We start from the raw sequence: 15,188 nt of genomic DNA on the forward strand, positions 1-15,188 counted from the left end.
ATTCTAACCCCAGTGGGAATTTAAGGTCACTTCTTAAGCAGGTTAGACATACAACTTTTGTAAAACAGGAAAATACATTTGGGATTGTCATTTAAGTATGTTGCGTTTGTAAGTGAATGTGGATCCCACTCCTGTTATACACCTACATAAAAACAAATATTTTTCTCTTTATAGAACTGACAGTGCATCAGCTGACCAGGACAATTTAAAATACTCTTCATCCAGAGATCGGGGCAGTTCTGCCTCCTATGGATTACAACCCTCAAATTCAGCTGTGGTGTCTCGACAAAGACACGATGATATCAGAGTCCACACTGACATACAGAATGAAGAAAAAGGTATTCAGATTGCTGTTTCGTGTGTGATTTGTGAGGGGACACAGAGGCAGTAAACTTGAAATGATGGAGGACCTTTTTCTCCCCCAAAAAGGCAGTGAACTGATAGAGCTCATTGCCACAGGATCACTGTGCTGAGAGGTTTATCAGGGACCAACAAAATGTTGTGGGTGATGTGAATAGTGAGAAAACTCTGCAGTTGTGTTAGGAGAGGAATGGAAGAGACTTTGTGCACGAACAGATTCAACCCTTTTTCTGGATCTGCCTGCTCTGCGAGTTGTCATTTCTTCCTGAACTCTGTCTAGTGCTTCTGGTGTTGAAAATGGACTGCCTGACTAAATGGACTGCTAATCTGATCTACTATCTATTGCACCTTTACTGCAGCAAACTGGAATCTTAGTTTGGGAATCAAATCCGTATATTGTCATGAATAGGAATTTCTACTTTTATGTGCCTCATTCTCACTTCATGTATCGGTGGGGTGATATATGGCTCATACAATTTTTTTTTTTATAATGGAAATATTTTTTCTACAAAATATCTACAGATACTAAATAGGAGGATTTTTTACTTGCAGACTCACTTCTTAGGCCATGTAAATTTTCTTCAGGCAGGCCAGACTCAAAAACACCTGACAGTAATATTAGTGTGGGAGTTTTTGTTCAGGAACCTAAAAAGCATTCACACTCCCACTATATCTGCCCTATAACTGTCTGTAAAGAATTGCTGCATCTTAGGGGAAGTTACAGCTGGGTGCGCTCATGCACGTTTATTTTTATTTAGAAGTAGTAGGTACTGTTAGTAGGAGGCAGGAGCGTGAAACAAGTATTTTTTTAATCTGCATACCTTGAGAATCCTAAGATTTGGTTAATTTTAGCAGAGAAACTGCTTAGAAGGTGAGTATATTTGTCAGTGTGTGAGTTTTACTCAGTTTTACTGTGTTTCACACTGACTGGCACAGGAGGTTATTCTTATACTTTGAAGTGTGCCGGTATCTAAAGAATATACTGAGAGTATAGTGAAATAGTAAGTTATGGACAAAATCAGTGCAGCAGTTTGAAGTTGCATATTGATTGGTATTGATAATGAAGATAATTTCTGGAAGCCGTTGAGATTTGAAACCCTCCGCGGATGGGAGGTTCTGCAGCCCGCGCAGTGCCCAGGAAATAGTTGCTTTCTCAAATTCAGTTTGAATTTCCCTTGCAGCAACTGATGGCTGTTGACTCCTGTCCTTTTGCTCTACATCTGTAAGATTAGTCTAGCTGGCTGTTTTCTTCTTTTTAAATAACCCTTCACATTAACCAGTGGAAGGCTGCAATTAGATCTCTCCCCTCTGTCATTTTTATAAAACAGTTTGCGGATTTGAGTTTTTAAAACGGACTAAAAGGCTCTTTGGTTTTTACTTATAGAAGAGATATCGTCTGTTCCTGCAACATTCTCTTCCCTTTGGATTTGCAGCTGTCTCATGTGCTCAGAGTCTTTACTGCAAAAAAGATACCGCACTTGGTATCTGAGTGTTTATGCTAAAATCAATTACAGTAACATAGCTGATCATGTTCTTATTTGGTCTCAGATTTAACATTTAAAGAGAAGTGAATAGAATTCATATGTATTAGGATTTTCAGAAACTTTTCAGACCGGTGGATAACTGAAGAGTTATAATGTCGTGTTTACAGGCTTATTGCCAAAAAACCTGATTGCCCTGCTGTTTTTTAATTACTCTAAATGACAATTTGTTTCATATTGTTACCAAAGATGTACCATCTATGTGCAGAGTGGGAGAATATAGGGTTATATTTAATTCATTTAAGGTAATGTCAGATATGCTGTAAGAAATACTACATGCCTTTATAGACAAAAAAGCTGGGATTTTTTCTATGATAGAGGGGAAGTATGAAATAACTTAAAGAACTCCAGTAGTATATGATTGTATGTCTGGTTTTGATAGTCAATGCTTGTGGGCTGTATGCACGATTATCTGACATAATCACTTAAATTAATTTCTTTGTTGCTTTGAATTTTAGTGATACACTTGTTTAGTCATAAACGTAATTATTGCTGTTAGAAGTAAGTTCCTTCATACGCAGTGTTGGTTTGTTAGGACAAAAGAACATTAAGGTGGCAGACATACTAGTTCACGTTTAAAAATGGAGTTTAGTGTTGCAAATCCAAAAATACACATCTTTACTGTAATTGTAATGAATTACAGCTGAGATGTTGCACAGGATTTTCTGGTAGGGTGGTCCTGTGTGTGTAGAAATACATAAAGTTCTATTAGTAGTTCACAGCTGCTTTTTTACCGAAAGCTTTGCCCTCACGATGACTTTCTTCACATCTACTGAGGTCCAGATTCCACTTCATGTTTTAACTGATTTTTTAATCCATCCCGTAGTCCCGATGGGTTGGTTCGTTTCACAGGGACCCACCTGTCCTTTGGCTTCCCTTTATACACGGGTGCCAGTGGAATCGTGGAAACATCTGTTCTGAAATACCTCTTGCCTATCTTGTGTTGTGCTGGGTTTAACTTGATGAGCTGATTCTTGTCACCTGCCCAGGGGATGGCGTCACTTCCCTGTGGCAACAGCTTTGGTTTCAGCATTTGAGTGTGTAAAGTCTTGTGAGTCTAGGAGTAAAAATAATTGGATCACTCAAAATGACACTTATATTTCTGCTTTATATTGTTACCAAAGATGTACCGTGTGTATCTCAAGTGGGAGAAGGTAGGATTGAGTTTAGTTAATTAATGTCAGTGTATGAAAATACTGACTGTTGTACATTTAAGGAGAGTTGTTCAAACTGTACGTATGAATTGTGGCTTTTTACAAGCTTTCTTCTTATTTTTTTTGGCCATTTTACTGAGCCTGTGTGGTGGGTTTATAACAAAAACAGTGGAAAGTTGATGTGCATAATTAAGGAGCAAGTAAGCAAATGCCTCTAGCCATGTGTATTAGCAGTTGGACACGAAGGGCTTTGTAAAATACAGGGTCAAAAGAAATAGTAAGAAAACCCCAAATGCAACAAAACTGATGCTAAACTTTATTGCAATAGAGTTTCCTTCATATGATACAAAAACACGAGGTTCTGAAAATGTGACCTGGAGACTTACAGGGCACAACAAAACACTTCTGCATGTGAGAGTGAAAAAGGAAGCTAAAGAAGGGGGTAGAGGATAGGGCTGCTGATGTGCATATGAATTGAACAGCTCATAACTTACGACCCTGTTAAATATATGGTCTGACAACCTGTTTTAATCTCATGTTTTTTCCACAGGTGGCTACAGTGTCAATGGAGGATCTGGGGAAAATACTTATGGTCGGAAGTCGTTGGGGCAAGAGCTGAGAGTTAACAATGTGACCAACCCTGATTTTACCAGTGTTCCGCATGGGAATCGTGCTTTAGCCACAAAAGACATGAGGAAATCACAGGGTAAGGATACCACAGATGTTAAGGAAAAGAGGATCTCTTTTGGCAACCTCTCGTGTTTAGAATACAGAAAGAAATTCACTACAATCAGGCAATCTGTGTGGATTTTATTATTTGTGATACACAATGAGATGATGTTGATGGAAACTATAATCTTGTATTAATCTTTACAGTTGCCTGAACTGAGACTTCTACACTTTACGCAGATCTCTTGACTTATGCTATCAATCTTTCCACTTCCTTTAAGTATCTTTTGAACCTTTATTCAGGCTAGAGCCAAACTTGGCAGAGAGATCAAGGGCTCCAAGAAGGAGATTTTTGCTCTTAGATTTGTTGAAAATTATTGCCTGAGTAAAAAGTTGTCAGTGAAGAGTCCCTGGTGTGGGAAAACATGCAATAGTGAGCACAGCTGTTATCAGTTCTCCCTGGCCTGCAGGTCAGCTGGTGATTCCACCATGCCAGCCGGTTAGTGTCAGCATTAGTGTGGCCAGCAGGCCCAGGGCAGTGACCGTCCCTGTGCTGGAACCTGGGGAGCCCAAATCTTGAATCCTGGGGTCAGTTTTGTGCCCTTCACACCAAGAAAGGCCTTGAGGTGCTGGAGCGAGTGGAGAGAAGGGAACGGAGCTGGTGAGGGGCTGGAGCACAAGTGTGATGGGAGCGGCTGAGGGACCTGGGGGTTCAGCTGGAGAACAGGAGCTGAGGGGAGACCTTCTGATCTCTGAACTGCCTGAAAGGAGCTTGGAGCCAGGGGGGTCGGGCTCTGCTCCCCAGGAACAAGCGCCAGGAGCAGAGGAAACGGCCTCAAGTTGCGCCAGGGGAGGTTGAGGTTGGATCTGGAAAACAATTTCTTCCCCAAAGGGCTGTGGGGCATTGGAACAGGCTGCCCAGGGCAGTGCTGGAGTCAGCATCCCTGGAGGGCTGGACAGACGGACATGAGGTTCTCAGGACATGGGGCAGTGCCAGGGGTGCGTTGTGTTTGGATTTGATGATCCTGAGGATCTCCTCCAACCAAAATGATTCTATGATTTTATGATTCTAAGAATGTGGGCAAGGTCTTGGGACATGCAGCGAGAGGAAATCTAGAGTTGCAAAAGAGAGTGCAAGAATGCTGGGCACATGTTTTTGAGAAGCAAGCTTCACTTGCCCACTATTTGCATTTAAATCTTAATTAAAAAAAAAAAAAAAAAGGTTGTTCCAAGGACTTTTGAAAGAAAATAAATCTTTGTTATGACTAAGCACTGTCATTTATTGCATCATTTAGTGTAAGTGGTAGTTGAGACACTGACAAAAACCGTGTCTGCTTTGTGCCAGGACTGCTATAAACATGTGAGGACACTGTGTTTCTACTCAGGGATTCCTGTTTCAGAGGAGACAAAAGGTGAAGTCAGTGTTCAGCGTGTTGTGGGTGGAAGAACTGAGGGGCAAGCGGTGACAGGACTGGTGCAAAATCCTGTTCTTTGGAATGGGTTAAACTCAGACTTTATATTCCCATTCTGGTGTCTTGATATAAAAGTTATTCGTTCCTTTCAGTATCTTAAATTTTGTCTGTGTAGAAGAAATAGAGAATTGTTTAACAGAGATCTCTGTAAATAGTGCGTCTGGTAGTGGACTTGTGCATGAATTTACTGTTGGTACTGACAGAAAATTCAGACTGTTCTCCTGGGCATGTGAGCACCTCGTTAGTTTTGAAATGTTAGGAACTATAATTTCGCATGACTGGATTCATCGCCTGCGACTCGTACGTTCTGTATGTGGTCTGTCCTCTACACGCCGGATCCCGAGAGTTCCTCCTTTTTAACTGGGTTGTCTTTGCAATTGTTAGAGGTTTCAGCAAGTCATTTTGATTTTTGTTGTCTTCTTCAAAATACAGTGGGATTGTGTTGCGACAAGATCTTATTTTTTTAATTATTCTCATGTTTGTTAGTGTGTGCATTAAGCAATTTTTAAAATAGTTATTTTCTGTGGGTGAGCCCTTGCTGATTTTTCACAAAGTGGAAGTCATAGAGGTGTTCGTTAACTAGTGCTTTGATTATTATACCTTCAGTCACGCTCTTTTTTGAAAAGATTTACTTGTAGGTTATGATTATGGTTCAACAGACAGCTAACTCTCTCTTAGGGAATTAGATATTCATCAGATATTAACTGAATAAAAACAAAGCTGCTTTTAGTAGGGTTTTGAACAGTACATCTTGTTCTAGCAACAGTTAAAGGTGTGTTTCCTACCAGTAACCTTGGTGGTGGTGGTTTTAGTTATACGGTTCTTGTTTTAGGATGTTTTTTGTGTGTAGAACAGCACAACCATATTAAAAAATGAGTTTTCCGTTAAGAGATCACAAACCAAAAAATAAATGCGGAGAAGACAACACTAAAAAAGCTGCAAGTTGTGGATTTAATTAACGCAAGGCTTATACATACTGTTGACTTCTCCTCTAACACTGATGAATCCACCAACATTTTTAGGGGCGGGGGGACTTTACAAAGATCTAGAATTACTTAACAAAAAGTTATTTAGCAGAAGTAATTTTCAGCGTTTTCCAAATCACTGGCCCTGGTTTGCCCTTCAAGAGCAGCATCTGGTGACATGATGTGCCGTGCCTGGGCTGGTCCCCCGTGCGGACCGGGAGGGCTGGGGGGCTGTGCTGGGCCGGGTGTTTAGTCCAGGTTCAAGGACAGATCCAAATTGCTGTTTTGAGAGACTTCATATATAGACATGTGTAGATTCAACTCAGCTTAAGCTTTTGAGATACTTCCTGTAAGGGAGAACACGGTGCTTTCCTAGCAGAAGAGTTTTCACGTGGAATTCTTCATGAACAGCAGTTACACTTTTTATTTTGTGTACTGCAGTCTGTGTTAATTTCCATTCTAACCAAGCTTTACAAGAACTTTAATTCTTGTTTGTGTATGTTTTGTTTCCAAAATTATTCCATTTGAACTTTCAAATAATGTTGGGGTTTTTTTCCCTGATCTGGTGACCTTTTAAAGCAGCAGCTGCAGTGCGCCCTGGGCAGGCTGCATCATTCCTGGTAGGCCTTTTCTTTCTTCCACCAGGGCGGATCAGATTTTTTGGGTGGGTAACTTCACTAGGTCCATCTTTTGGAAGTTTGATTATGTACTGAGAAGCCTTGGGCTGCAGCACAAGGAGATCGTCAGGTGGAAATGATGGTCTAGCAGGGACTGTGATGACCAGTCTGGTGCCATCCCCCAGCACCACCTTAATTCTTGCTAAGTGAATATGTGTGCCTTAGTCTTCTGTAAAATCAGCAACACTTAAAATGTGCTCTTCATTCCTGTCAGATAACATCTCAACATGTTCTAGCTAGGAACAAAACATAGGTTGGATCCTTCAGACTCTTATTGCTATTTTAATGTTTGCTAAGCCTGCCTAATCCTTCAGAATGTCAGGTGTCTTCAAAATTAATTGCTTAAAGTGATGCCTGGCAAGAAACAGATTATCCAAGCCTCTCTTAAAATTCAAAAAATGAAGACGTGAAAATAAAGTTGAGAATATTTGTCATGATTATAATGCAGAAGAGCTGCTCTCCTGTAGATGATGCCCTGATCTGTGAGAGTTACTGGCCTGGGGGTGGTTCACAGGATTCTGTGATACACAACAACACAAAGGGGTTTGTTTCTTAAATTTGTTACAATTTACCGCCAGTAAAGCAAGTACATGCTTTAATTAGTTATACGCACATCTGTATATATTATTTGAGGTTTTACTGGTACAGCACTCACCAAACTTCTCCCAGGAGCGGGACTGGTTGATGACCAAGTCTCTTGCCAGAGCTGCTCTGTGTCCTGGAGTCTTTGCAGGGGGAGCTGTCAGAGAGAGGCTCCATTTTGGATAGAAAATGAGTTATTTTGATATTGTTATAGACATGTGAGGCTGCAGAACACAACACCTGGATCCACCAGTAGCTTTTACTGGTTTTCACTTGTAATATCCAAGAGGTGATGCTGTTTTATTGAGGGTATCTTGGAATGTCTCAGGTTGTGCGGTACCCAGCTGCCCTTCCAGGATGCTCCAGGTTCCCAGGTTGGCAGATGGCATCTGCTCTCAGGGTTTTTTCCGTTATAACCTTCGCATTATATCCAGGTTGCCTTTCTGGCTGCTCCCCTCGGGTGACTGATGTGGAAAAGCAGAGAAAAAAGCTGTCTGGAGTTCACAGAACCCCAGAATGTCAGGGATGGGAAGGGCCCTGGAAAGCTCACCCAGTGCAATCCCCCCATGGAGCAGGAACACCCAGATGAGGTTACACAGGAAGGTGTCCAGGCGGGTTGGAATGTCTGCACAGAAGGAGACTCCACAACCTCCCTGGGCAGCCTGGGCCAGGCTCTGCCACCCTCACCATGAAGAACTTCCTTCTCAAATTTAAGTGGAACCTCCTGCGTTCCATTTTGCACCCATGTCTTGTCTTGGGTGTTCTTGTAAGAGCCACGGTGACTAAGAAACCTCATGTTCCACAAATCCTCTAATTTTAGTCACCACGAAACATCTAATGTTAAACTTTTTAAAAAGAAACTTTGTTTCCTTTTCGCAAATGAGGAAAATGAATTATTCGTATTAATTCATTGTAATCTCTACCTATACCGGGTAAACTGAGTTGCCACCTTCACTGGTATCAGGAGTGCTATTAACTAACTTAAATGAAATGTTTTCTTAGGAAGATGCTAATTCTCCTGTGTTATGGTCCGCTTACATCAATAGTCACTGCACCTCTGCACGGTGCGTTCTGAAAAGAATTGCCTTTTCTTTTTCAGAGCGATCGTTGTCTTATTCTGACGAGTCTCGACTGTCAAATCTTCTTCGGAGGATTACTCGGGAAGACGACAGAGACCGAAGACTGGCTACTGTAAAGCAATTGAAAGAATTCATTCAGCAACCAGAAAACAAACTGGTTAGTAAGTTTTGCTTTTCCATAGCACCTGGAGTACGTCTCTTCATATAAAACTGTCTTTTTAAAAGCCTGAGCATTGGGACATGTCTGCAAGGAGTATCTTATGTACAAGGAGTTGCCTTCCACAACAACAGAAAGTGTTTTCCTGGATTGCCGTTCGTTTTTCTGACATTGAGGAAAATTTTTATTGCTTGATTACTTATGGCATATTGCCAGAAAGCAAAGTACGGAGTGAATGACCTGTTAGGACTAAATATGGCAGGCGGCTGGGTTTTTTGGACTGGTCTTAGCAATATCCTTTATATCCTCCAGCAAGGACAGAGAGGAAAATGAATTGCAATGTGTTGTTCAAGAACTTTGTGTATTTTCAATTAAAAATATGCAGACATAGTCTCGTGAATAGCTCATCTTGGAGTTACTCAGCTTTTGAGGTAAACACCTTTTTGTGTGGATTCCCTTTCATGGGCAGGGAATAAAGTCAGTCTTCGTTTCATTACGTCTTTGGGTTTTTTAATGAGTTGTTGAGCTCTAATATCCTCAATTGTTTTTTTTTAATGATTTGGGGGGTGTAAATATTTCATTGTGGGTGAATGTTTTTTAATCTTACTTATTTTGAAGCGATGTATTAAGAGTATTTTGCCTGACGCATCTCCCCGCTGCTTTGGAGAGCCGCAGAGTTCTCAAGTGTTGAAGAAGCTGCAAGTGCTGGTTTAATTCCCCGCCACAGGGATGTTGCAGTTGGGGGTTATGTGTCTATCCCTATTTACAAGAAGTTGGTTCATTCTCTCATTATACATTAATTAAACAGTGGTAGTTGTGCTTTCTAACAAAAGATGTGGCACTTAAACATTCAGACTTTTTTATTCTCTGCACCTAGGTCTAAACAGACCATGTGCAGGCCTAGCTAATACTGAGCTTTCCTCTGAAACAAAGTCTTTGTTAAAGCAAAGGTTTGGGGACTAAATGCATTCAATGATTATTCCATGCTTGAGTTTTTCATTACTTGAATTATTCTGAATGCATTTTTCCCCATTTTGTGACTGCATTTTATTTAGATTTATTGGTATCCCAGAACGTATTGGAATTGCCGTTCTCATGTCTGACTCGGTGGCAAATTTTGTACTTGTTAGTGGTCAGAATGTTAAACAGTTGTCACTGAGGTTCTTTAAACTTCTCCCGCTTGCTAATGAGAACAAGACGAGGCGTCCAGTGATACCTGTGCTCTCCAGCCTAACACAATATAATGGACAGTGTTTAACCTCAAATAGCCACTGCAGTTCTTGACACTATTAAGTGTATTTTAACAGAATTCTGATATCTTAGGTAGTTGCGATTAGTGTATTTGGCAGCTCAACTGACTTAATGTGGGTTTTTTTCAGTGCATGTTAGGAAAACATCTATTTCTGGTGCTGTTTCCTCAGGAGCACTGATTCATCAATAATGTTTCATCCCCCCAAATAGTGCTGCTTTTCTCTGAAAGTCAGGATTGCCTATGGAGAAATTTTAATACTTCACATTGTATTATCTGATTGTATTATCTGCTGATACAATTGATTATTAGTTTAGGAGACTAGGTTGTTGATGCTACTGATGAGCTGTGTGGTGAGTCTTAGTTTGTGATATAATGTTTTCACCAAGAACTAAGCTTAGAACAAACATTGATAGTGGGCTGCAGTGTATTTTTGTGGCTAGTGTAAATAAATATGAATTATAACATGCAGGATAATATTGCAATATTACTTAGTGTAGTTCATCGTAGCCTGCAGTGGTCATGGGAAGCATAGTCGCATTCTGTTAGCAAACAGAATTGGCAGTGGCGCTTTTAGTGTGGGTGTAAACAGGAGCTAGTTTGCAGAAGTTATTGTGCAATTATTTTGCTTGTGCCTTGTCTGTATCTCACAGGTACTGGTGAAACAACTGGATAATATCCTGACTGCCATTCACGATGTACTCAATGAAAGGTAAGCTGGAAAAACTCAGCTGCATGTTAAGAATTTTCTTTCCTGAGTAGTGTGTTCCAAGTAGCCTATTTATTGCAGGCTTTTATTTGAGCAGATTTATTCCACAGAAATAATATTTCATAGAATTTTTCAGATTATTAATTTCATCATTGCTACCATTAAGTAGGAAAGAAGCAGCTTCATTTGTGCATATATTTTTCTGCTCCAGAAAATGTTTCTATTTATTCACGGTTTCTTCTGTTTTGTCATGTCTGGAGATTCCACATTTCTTTTGTTTTCCTCCCCCAAAATGCAGTAGCAAATTGCTTCAGGAGCTGAGACAGGAAGGAGCTTGCTGCCTCGGCCTTCTCTGTGCTTCTCTGAGCTACGAGGCTGAGAAGATCTTTAAATGGATTTTTAGCAAGTTCAGCTCATCCACAAAAGATGAAGTTAAACTTCTTTATTTGTATGCAACCTACAAAGCACTAGAGACCGTAGGAGAAAAGAAAGCTTTTTCATCTTTAATGCAGGTAAGACTACAAGTTAAAACAGGAATATTGATGGTTTTTCCAGTGCAGTGCTTGAATCAACTTTTTAAACTGGGATGAACAATAAGTAATGCTATGTTGACATCATAAATATGATTACACTCTGATTGAATGGGATTGTTTGGTGTTAGAAAGGAATGTCAACCTTTTGTAGGGAGATATATATTTTGATGCAACTTCTCAGTATATATTGCAGGTCTGAGATGAAGGATCTTATTGAAACCAAAAAAGAAATCAAGTGGAATAGCACACAAAATCCAACCTGGTGATTGCTTTGTGCCGCCTCCTATTTACACTTTCTAACTTGAATTGTAATTAGATCTCAGAGGCAGTAGGATGCATGCAGACAAATCTGGTCCCCTAGTTCAAGCTTTAGGATCTCTTTGAGTAACCCGTTGTTCTGTTGCTAAAGAATTAAAGGAAACAGTATCGCCAAGTCTGCCATATCTCAAGCAAACGTCCGCTTGCAATTATTATTTTCGTGCAGTATAGATGATGCTTTTTACACTTTTCCTTCCTGCAGAAAGAGTATTGTTTGAATTAAAGTAGCTTGCTAAAGCGTTCAACACTGAATAAATCCGTGTGGCTAATATTGGAACTTTTTCATGTGTTTTTACAATGAAGTGAAATGTCTAGCGCCTTTGCTTTACTCTGTAGCTTGTGATGACCAGCCTGCAGTCCATTCTGGAAAACGTGGATACGCCAGAGTTACTGTGCAAATGTGTCAAGTGCATCCTTTTGGTGTCCCGCTGCTACCCCCACATTTTCAGCACCAATTTTAGGGTAAGCTTGCTTTGTGCTCTCTATTTTCTTTCTCACGTAGGAACATTGATGCAGCAAATTGGGTCACTAACATTTTTTCAAAATTGCTTTTCAGGACACAGTGGACATCCTGGTGGGGTGGCACATAGATCATACGCAGAAACCTTCCCTGACACAGCAGGTGTCTGGTGAGTTTGGCCAAAAATCACTCTGGCTTGTAGAATCATAGAATGTCCTGAGTTGAGAGGTTTCCCCAAGGCTCATGGAGTCCAACTCCTGTCCCTGCACAGGACACCCCACAGGTCACCCCGTGTGTCTGAGCACGTTGTCCAGTCTCTTGTTGAACACTGTCGGGTTGGGGCCGTGACAGCTCCCTGGGGAGCCTGTTCAGTGTCCAGCACCTCTGGGTGAAGAACCTTTTCCTCATGTCCCACTGACCCTCCCTGGCACATCTTCTGCCATTCCCTGGGCTCTGTCACTGTCACAGAGCAGAGCTCAGCCTGCCCCTCCTGCTCCTGCTGAGGAACCTGCAGCCCATGAGCTCTGCCCTCAGTCTGCTCTGCTCCAGCTGAACAAACCCAGGGACTTCAGCCGTTGCTCATACAGCTTCCCCTCCAAACTTTCACCAACTTCGTAGCCTCTCCTGGTCACTCTCCAGCAGCTTTATGTCCTTTTCTCCTGTGTCCCAGCCCTGCACACAGTGAATGCTGCAGGTGAGGCCGCCCCAGCGCAGAGCAGAGCGGGACAATCCCCCCTGCCCGGCTGGCCGTGCTGTGCTGGATGCTCCAGGACACGGGTCCCTCTTGTCTCCAGGGACACTGGTGGCTCACGTTCAACTTGCCATCAACCAGAACCCCCAGATTCCTCTCTGCAGAGCTGCTCTCCAGCATCTCATCCCCCAGTCTGTCTGTACAGCTGGGGTTGCCGTGTCCTGGATGCAAAATCCAGCACTTGCCCTTGTTGAACCTCATGCGGTTGGTGATTGCCCAGTTCTCTGGTTTGTCCAGATCCCCCTGCAGGGCCTCTCTGCCCTCCAGAGTGTTGACAGCCTCTCCCAATTTTATGTCATTGCAAGCTTAAGTCCTGAGTCCAAGTTATTTATAAGGACATTGAAGAGCACTGGCCCTGAGATGGGTCCCTGTGGAACCCGCTAGTGACAGGTCGCCAGCCCAGCATGACCCCATTTACTGGAACCCTTTGAGCCCGGCCCATCACCTGATTGCTCACCCAGCACGCTGTGTGTTCACCCAGCTGTGTGCTGGACCCCTTGTCCAGGAGAATGGTGTGCATTTACTTCCACAAGTCTGATCCTTCTGATGTGCAAGTTGACATAACACCAAAATGAGTTTCTGGCTGTGTAACAAGAGACTTTGTTCCTAATTTTTGAAATAAATCTGCATTTGCCATTTTACACGATAGCTGGAAAAATGGGATGCTTTAATCAGGCTACATTTAAACATCATGTGTTTTGTGGAACTTTTTAACAGATTTTAACGAGTTGTAGATCTTAATATATTCTCTGTGAAAGAATAGTTTTTCTCCTATATATTCTAGAGAGTCTTGGTGGTAAAGACACTGTACTAGTGTTTAAGAAATTGGGAACTTCTTCCTGTAGTTATAGCAGTTGCCTTGGACTTATTCCCGGTGAATGTGTTACGTTTCCTGTGACATTCTGTCCTTTAAGTTTAGCTGCTGTGGGGCAGGACTGAACCTTAAAATGAATTTGTCATGGGGACAAAAGAAGGAAATACAATTTATATTTATTTTAAAAACAACTTATGTTAAAATTTTCGTGGAGATGACCTTCTCTTTCTCTTACCTTAGCAACTTTTAGCTCAGCAATATGCAACTAAGATTTAATTTTCTGATGTTACCTTATTGCCCTGGTGTTTTTATACAGGATGGCTGCAGAGCTTGGAGCCCTTTTGGGTGGCCGATCTTACTTTTTCTACCACGCTTTTGGGTCAGTTTTTAGAAGATATGGAAGCTTATGCTGAGGTAAATAAGACTTTATGGTATAAACCAGAGTTAACTGTTGTGGATTTCTTAATAAATGAAAATTCTACATGAGTCCTTGTGAACCACTGAAACAGGATCATACCCAAGCTTTCAGCCTTTGTCATTGAGAATGTCAGGTTATAATAAAAAGAAAAGCAATTAGCCAAATAGGAATGCCTTCATTTTTAAAAAGCTGCAGTGAAGATACTTCACTGTCTTTCCTTGGTGTCTTCTCTAATTGTCCAACTCCAGAGTTTTTTAGTGGTGATTCCCTGTGGGGTAAAGAATTCTTAATGCTTCCATAGATGAATTGTCAAGCTGTCTTCCTTTTAAATAAAGGAATGGATTATATTGTGAAGGAAATAATGCGGCAGGAACTGATAGAAAAGGAAAGCATGCTCATTTAACACAAGATGTTTTGACTTCTTAACCTTTGGTTAGTTAACAGGATGTAAAGTTGATCTGAAGTTGTCATTATAGGAAGATTTCGGGTTTGCGGGGGGGAAAGGTATATGTATATGTGCTCATATATGTATATATGCGCTTATAATTTGGTGGGTAAAAGTGTGCAGACAAGTGTTATAACAGGGCAGCATTGGGGATGATCGTGTTCAAGCAGTCAGGAACATCACAAGCCTCTGTTTTAATGTGCAAGATGTAGTGTGAGTATGTCGTTTCTGTGATAAACTAACGAGCAGCATCTCATCGCTACTCAGTGACTTGCTCATCATTGTCTGCCTGCATCTTTGTATGGATGTGAAGTTAGAGATACTGGAGAGATAGATCTGTTCTTGGATGGTATCTATAATATGTCTGGAAAATAGTGTACTTTCAATCCCATATTTTGATCTTTATGCATGTATCATCACTGTTTGTGTGCACTGACATGTCAAACTCGTGTGCTGTAGGATCTGAGCCACGTGGCGTCCGGGGAGTCAGTGGATGAAGATATTCCTCCTCCCTCCGTGTCGCTGCCCAAACTGGCCGCGCTGCTGCGGGTGTTCAGCACGGTGGTGAGGAGCATCGGGGAGCGCTTCAGCCCCATCCGGGGTCCACCCATTACCGAAGGATATGTCACTGATGTGAGAATTCACCTTTTTGGTTCTTGATGACTTGATTTATTACCATAAAGTGATGCTGTTCACTGTTGAGTTTATTTAGGTTTTGTAAATTTGACATGAATATCTATAGGCTGGAGAGTTGGGCAGGGAAAAATTTAATGAAATAGAACAAGGGCAAGCGTAGAGTCTTGAATCTGGGCAGGAACAACCCCAGGTTCCAGTA

At 41.5% G+C, this 15,188-nt stretch overlaps 1 protein-coding gene across 2 annotated transcripts in view; it reads left to right on the forward strand.

Moving 5' to 3' along the window:
- SMG1 (SMG1 nonsense mediated mRNA decay associated PI3K related kinase) overlaps nucleotides 1-15,188 on the forward strand; it is a 70,258-nt gene that overhangs the window by 8,928 nt on the left and 46,142 nt on the right. Inside the window, exons 2-10 of one of the 2 annotated variants that reach the window (XM_065030684.1) lie at nucleotides 175-338; nucleotides 3,606-3,761; nucleotides 8,520-8,656; nucleotides 10,559-10,617; nucleotides 10,913-11,126; nucleotides 11,802-11,927; nucleotides 12,022-12,094; nucleotides 13,807-13,904; nucleotides 14,813-14,986. In XM_065030684.1, coding sequence (XP_064886756.1) covers nucleotides 175-338; nucleotides 3,606-3,761; nucleotides 8,520-8,656; nucleotides 10,559-10,617; nucleotides 10,913-11,126; nucleotides 11,802-11,927; nucleotides 12,022-12,094; nucleotides 13,807-13,904; nucleotides 14,813-14,986 — 1,201 coding nt within the window. The remainder of the gene's footprint in view (nucleotides 1-174; nucleotides 339-3,605; nucleotides 3,762-8,519; nucleotides 8,657-10,558; nucleotides 10,618-10,912; nucleotides 11,127-11,801; nucleotides 11,928-12,021; nucleotides 12,095-13,806; nucleotides 13,905-14,812; nucleotides 14,987-15,188) is intronic. The other variant, XM_065030685.1, reaches the window with a different exon arrangement.

The sequence above is a fragment of the Columba livia genome, chromosome 15 (genome assembly GCF_036013475.1).
Source record: "Columba livia isolate bColLiv1 breed racing homer chromosome 15, bColLiv1.pat.W.v2, whole genome shotgun sequence".
NCBI lineage: Eukaryota > Metazoa > Chordata > Aves > Columbiformes > Columbidae > Columba > Columba livia.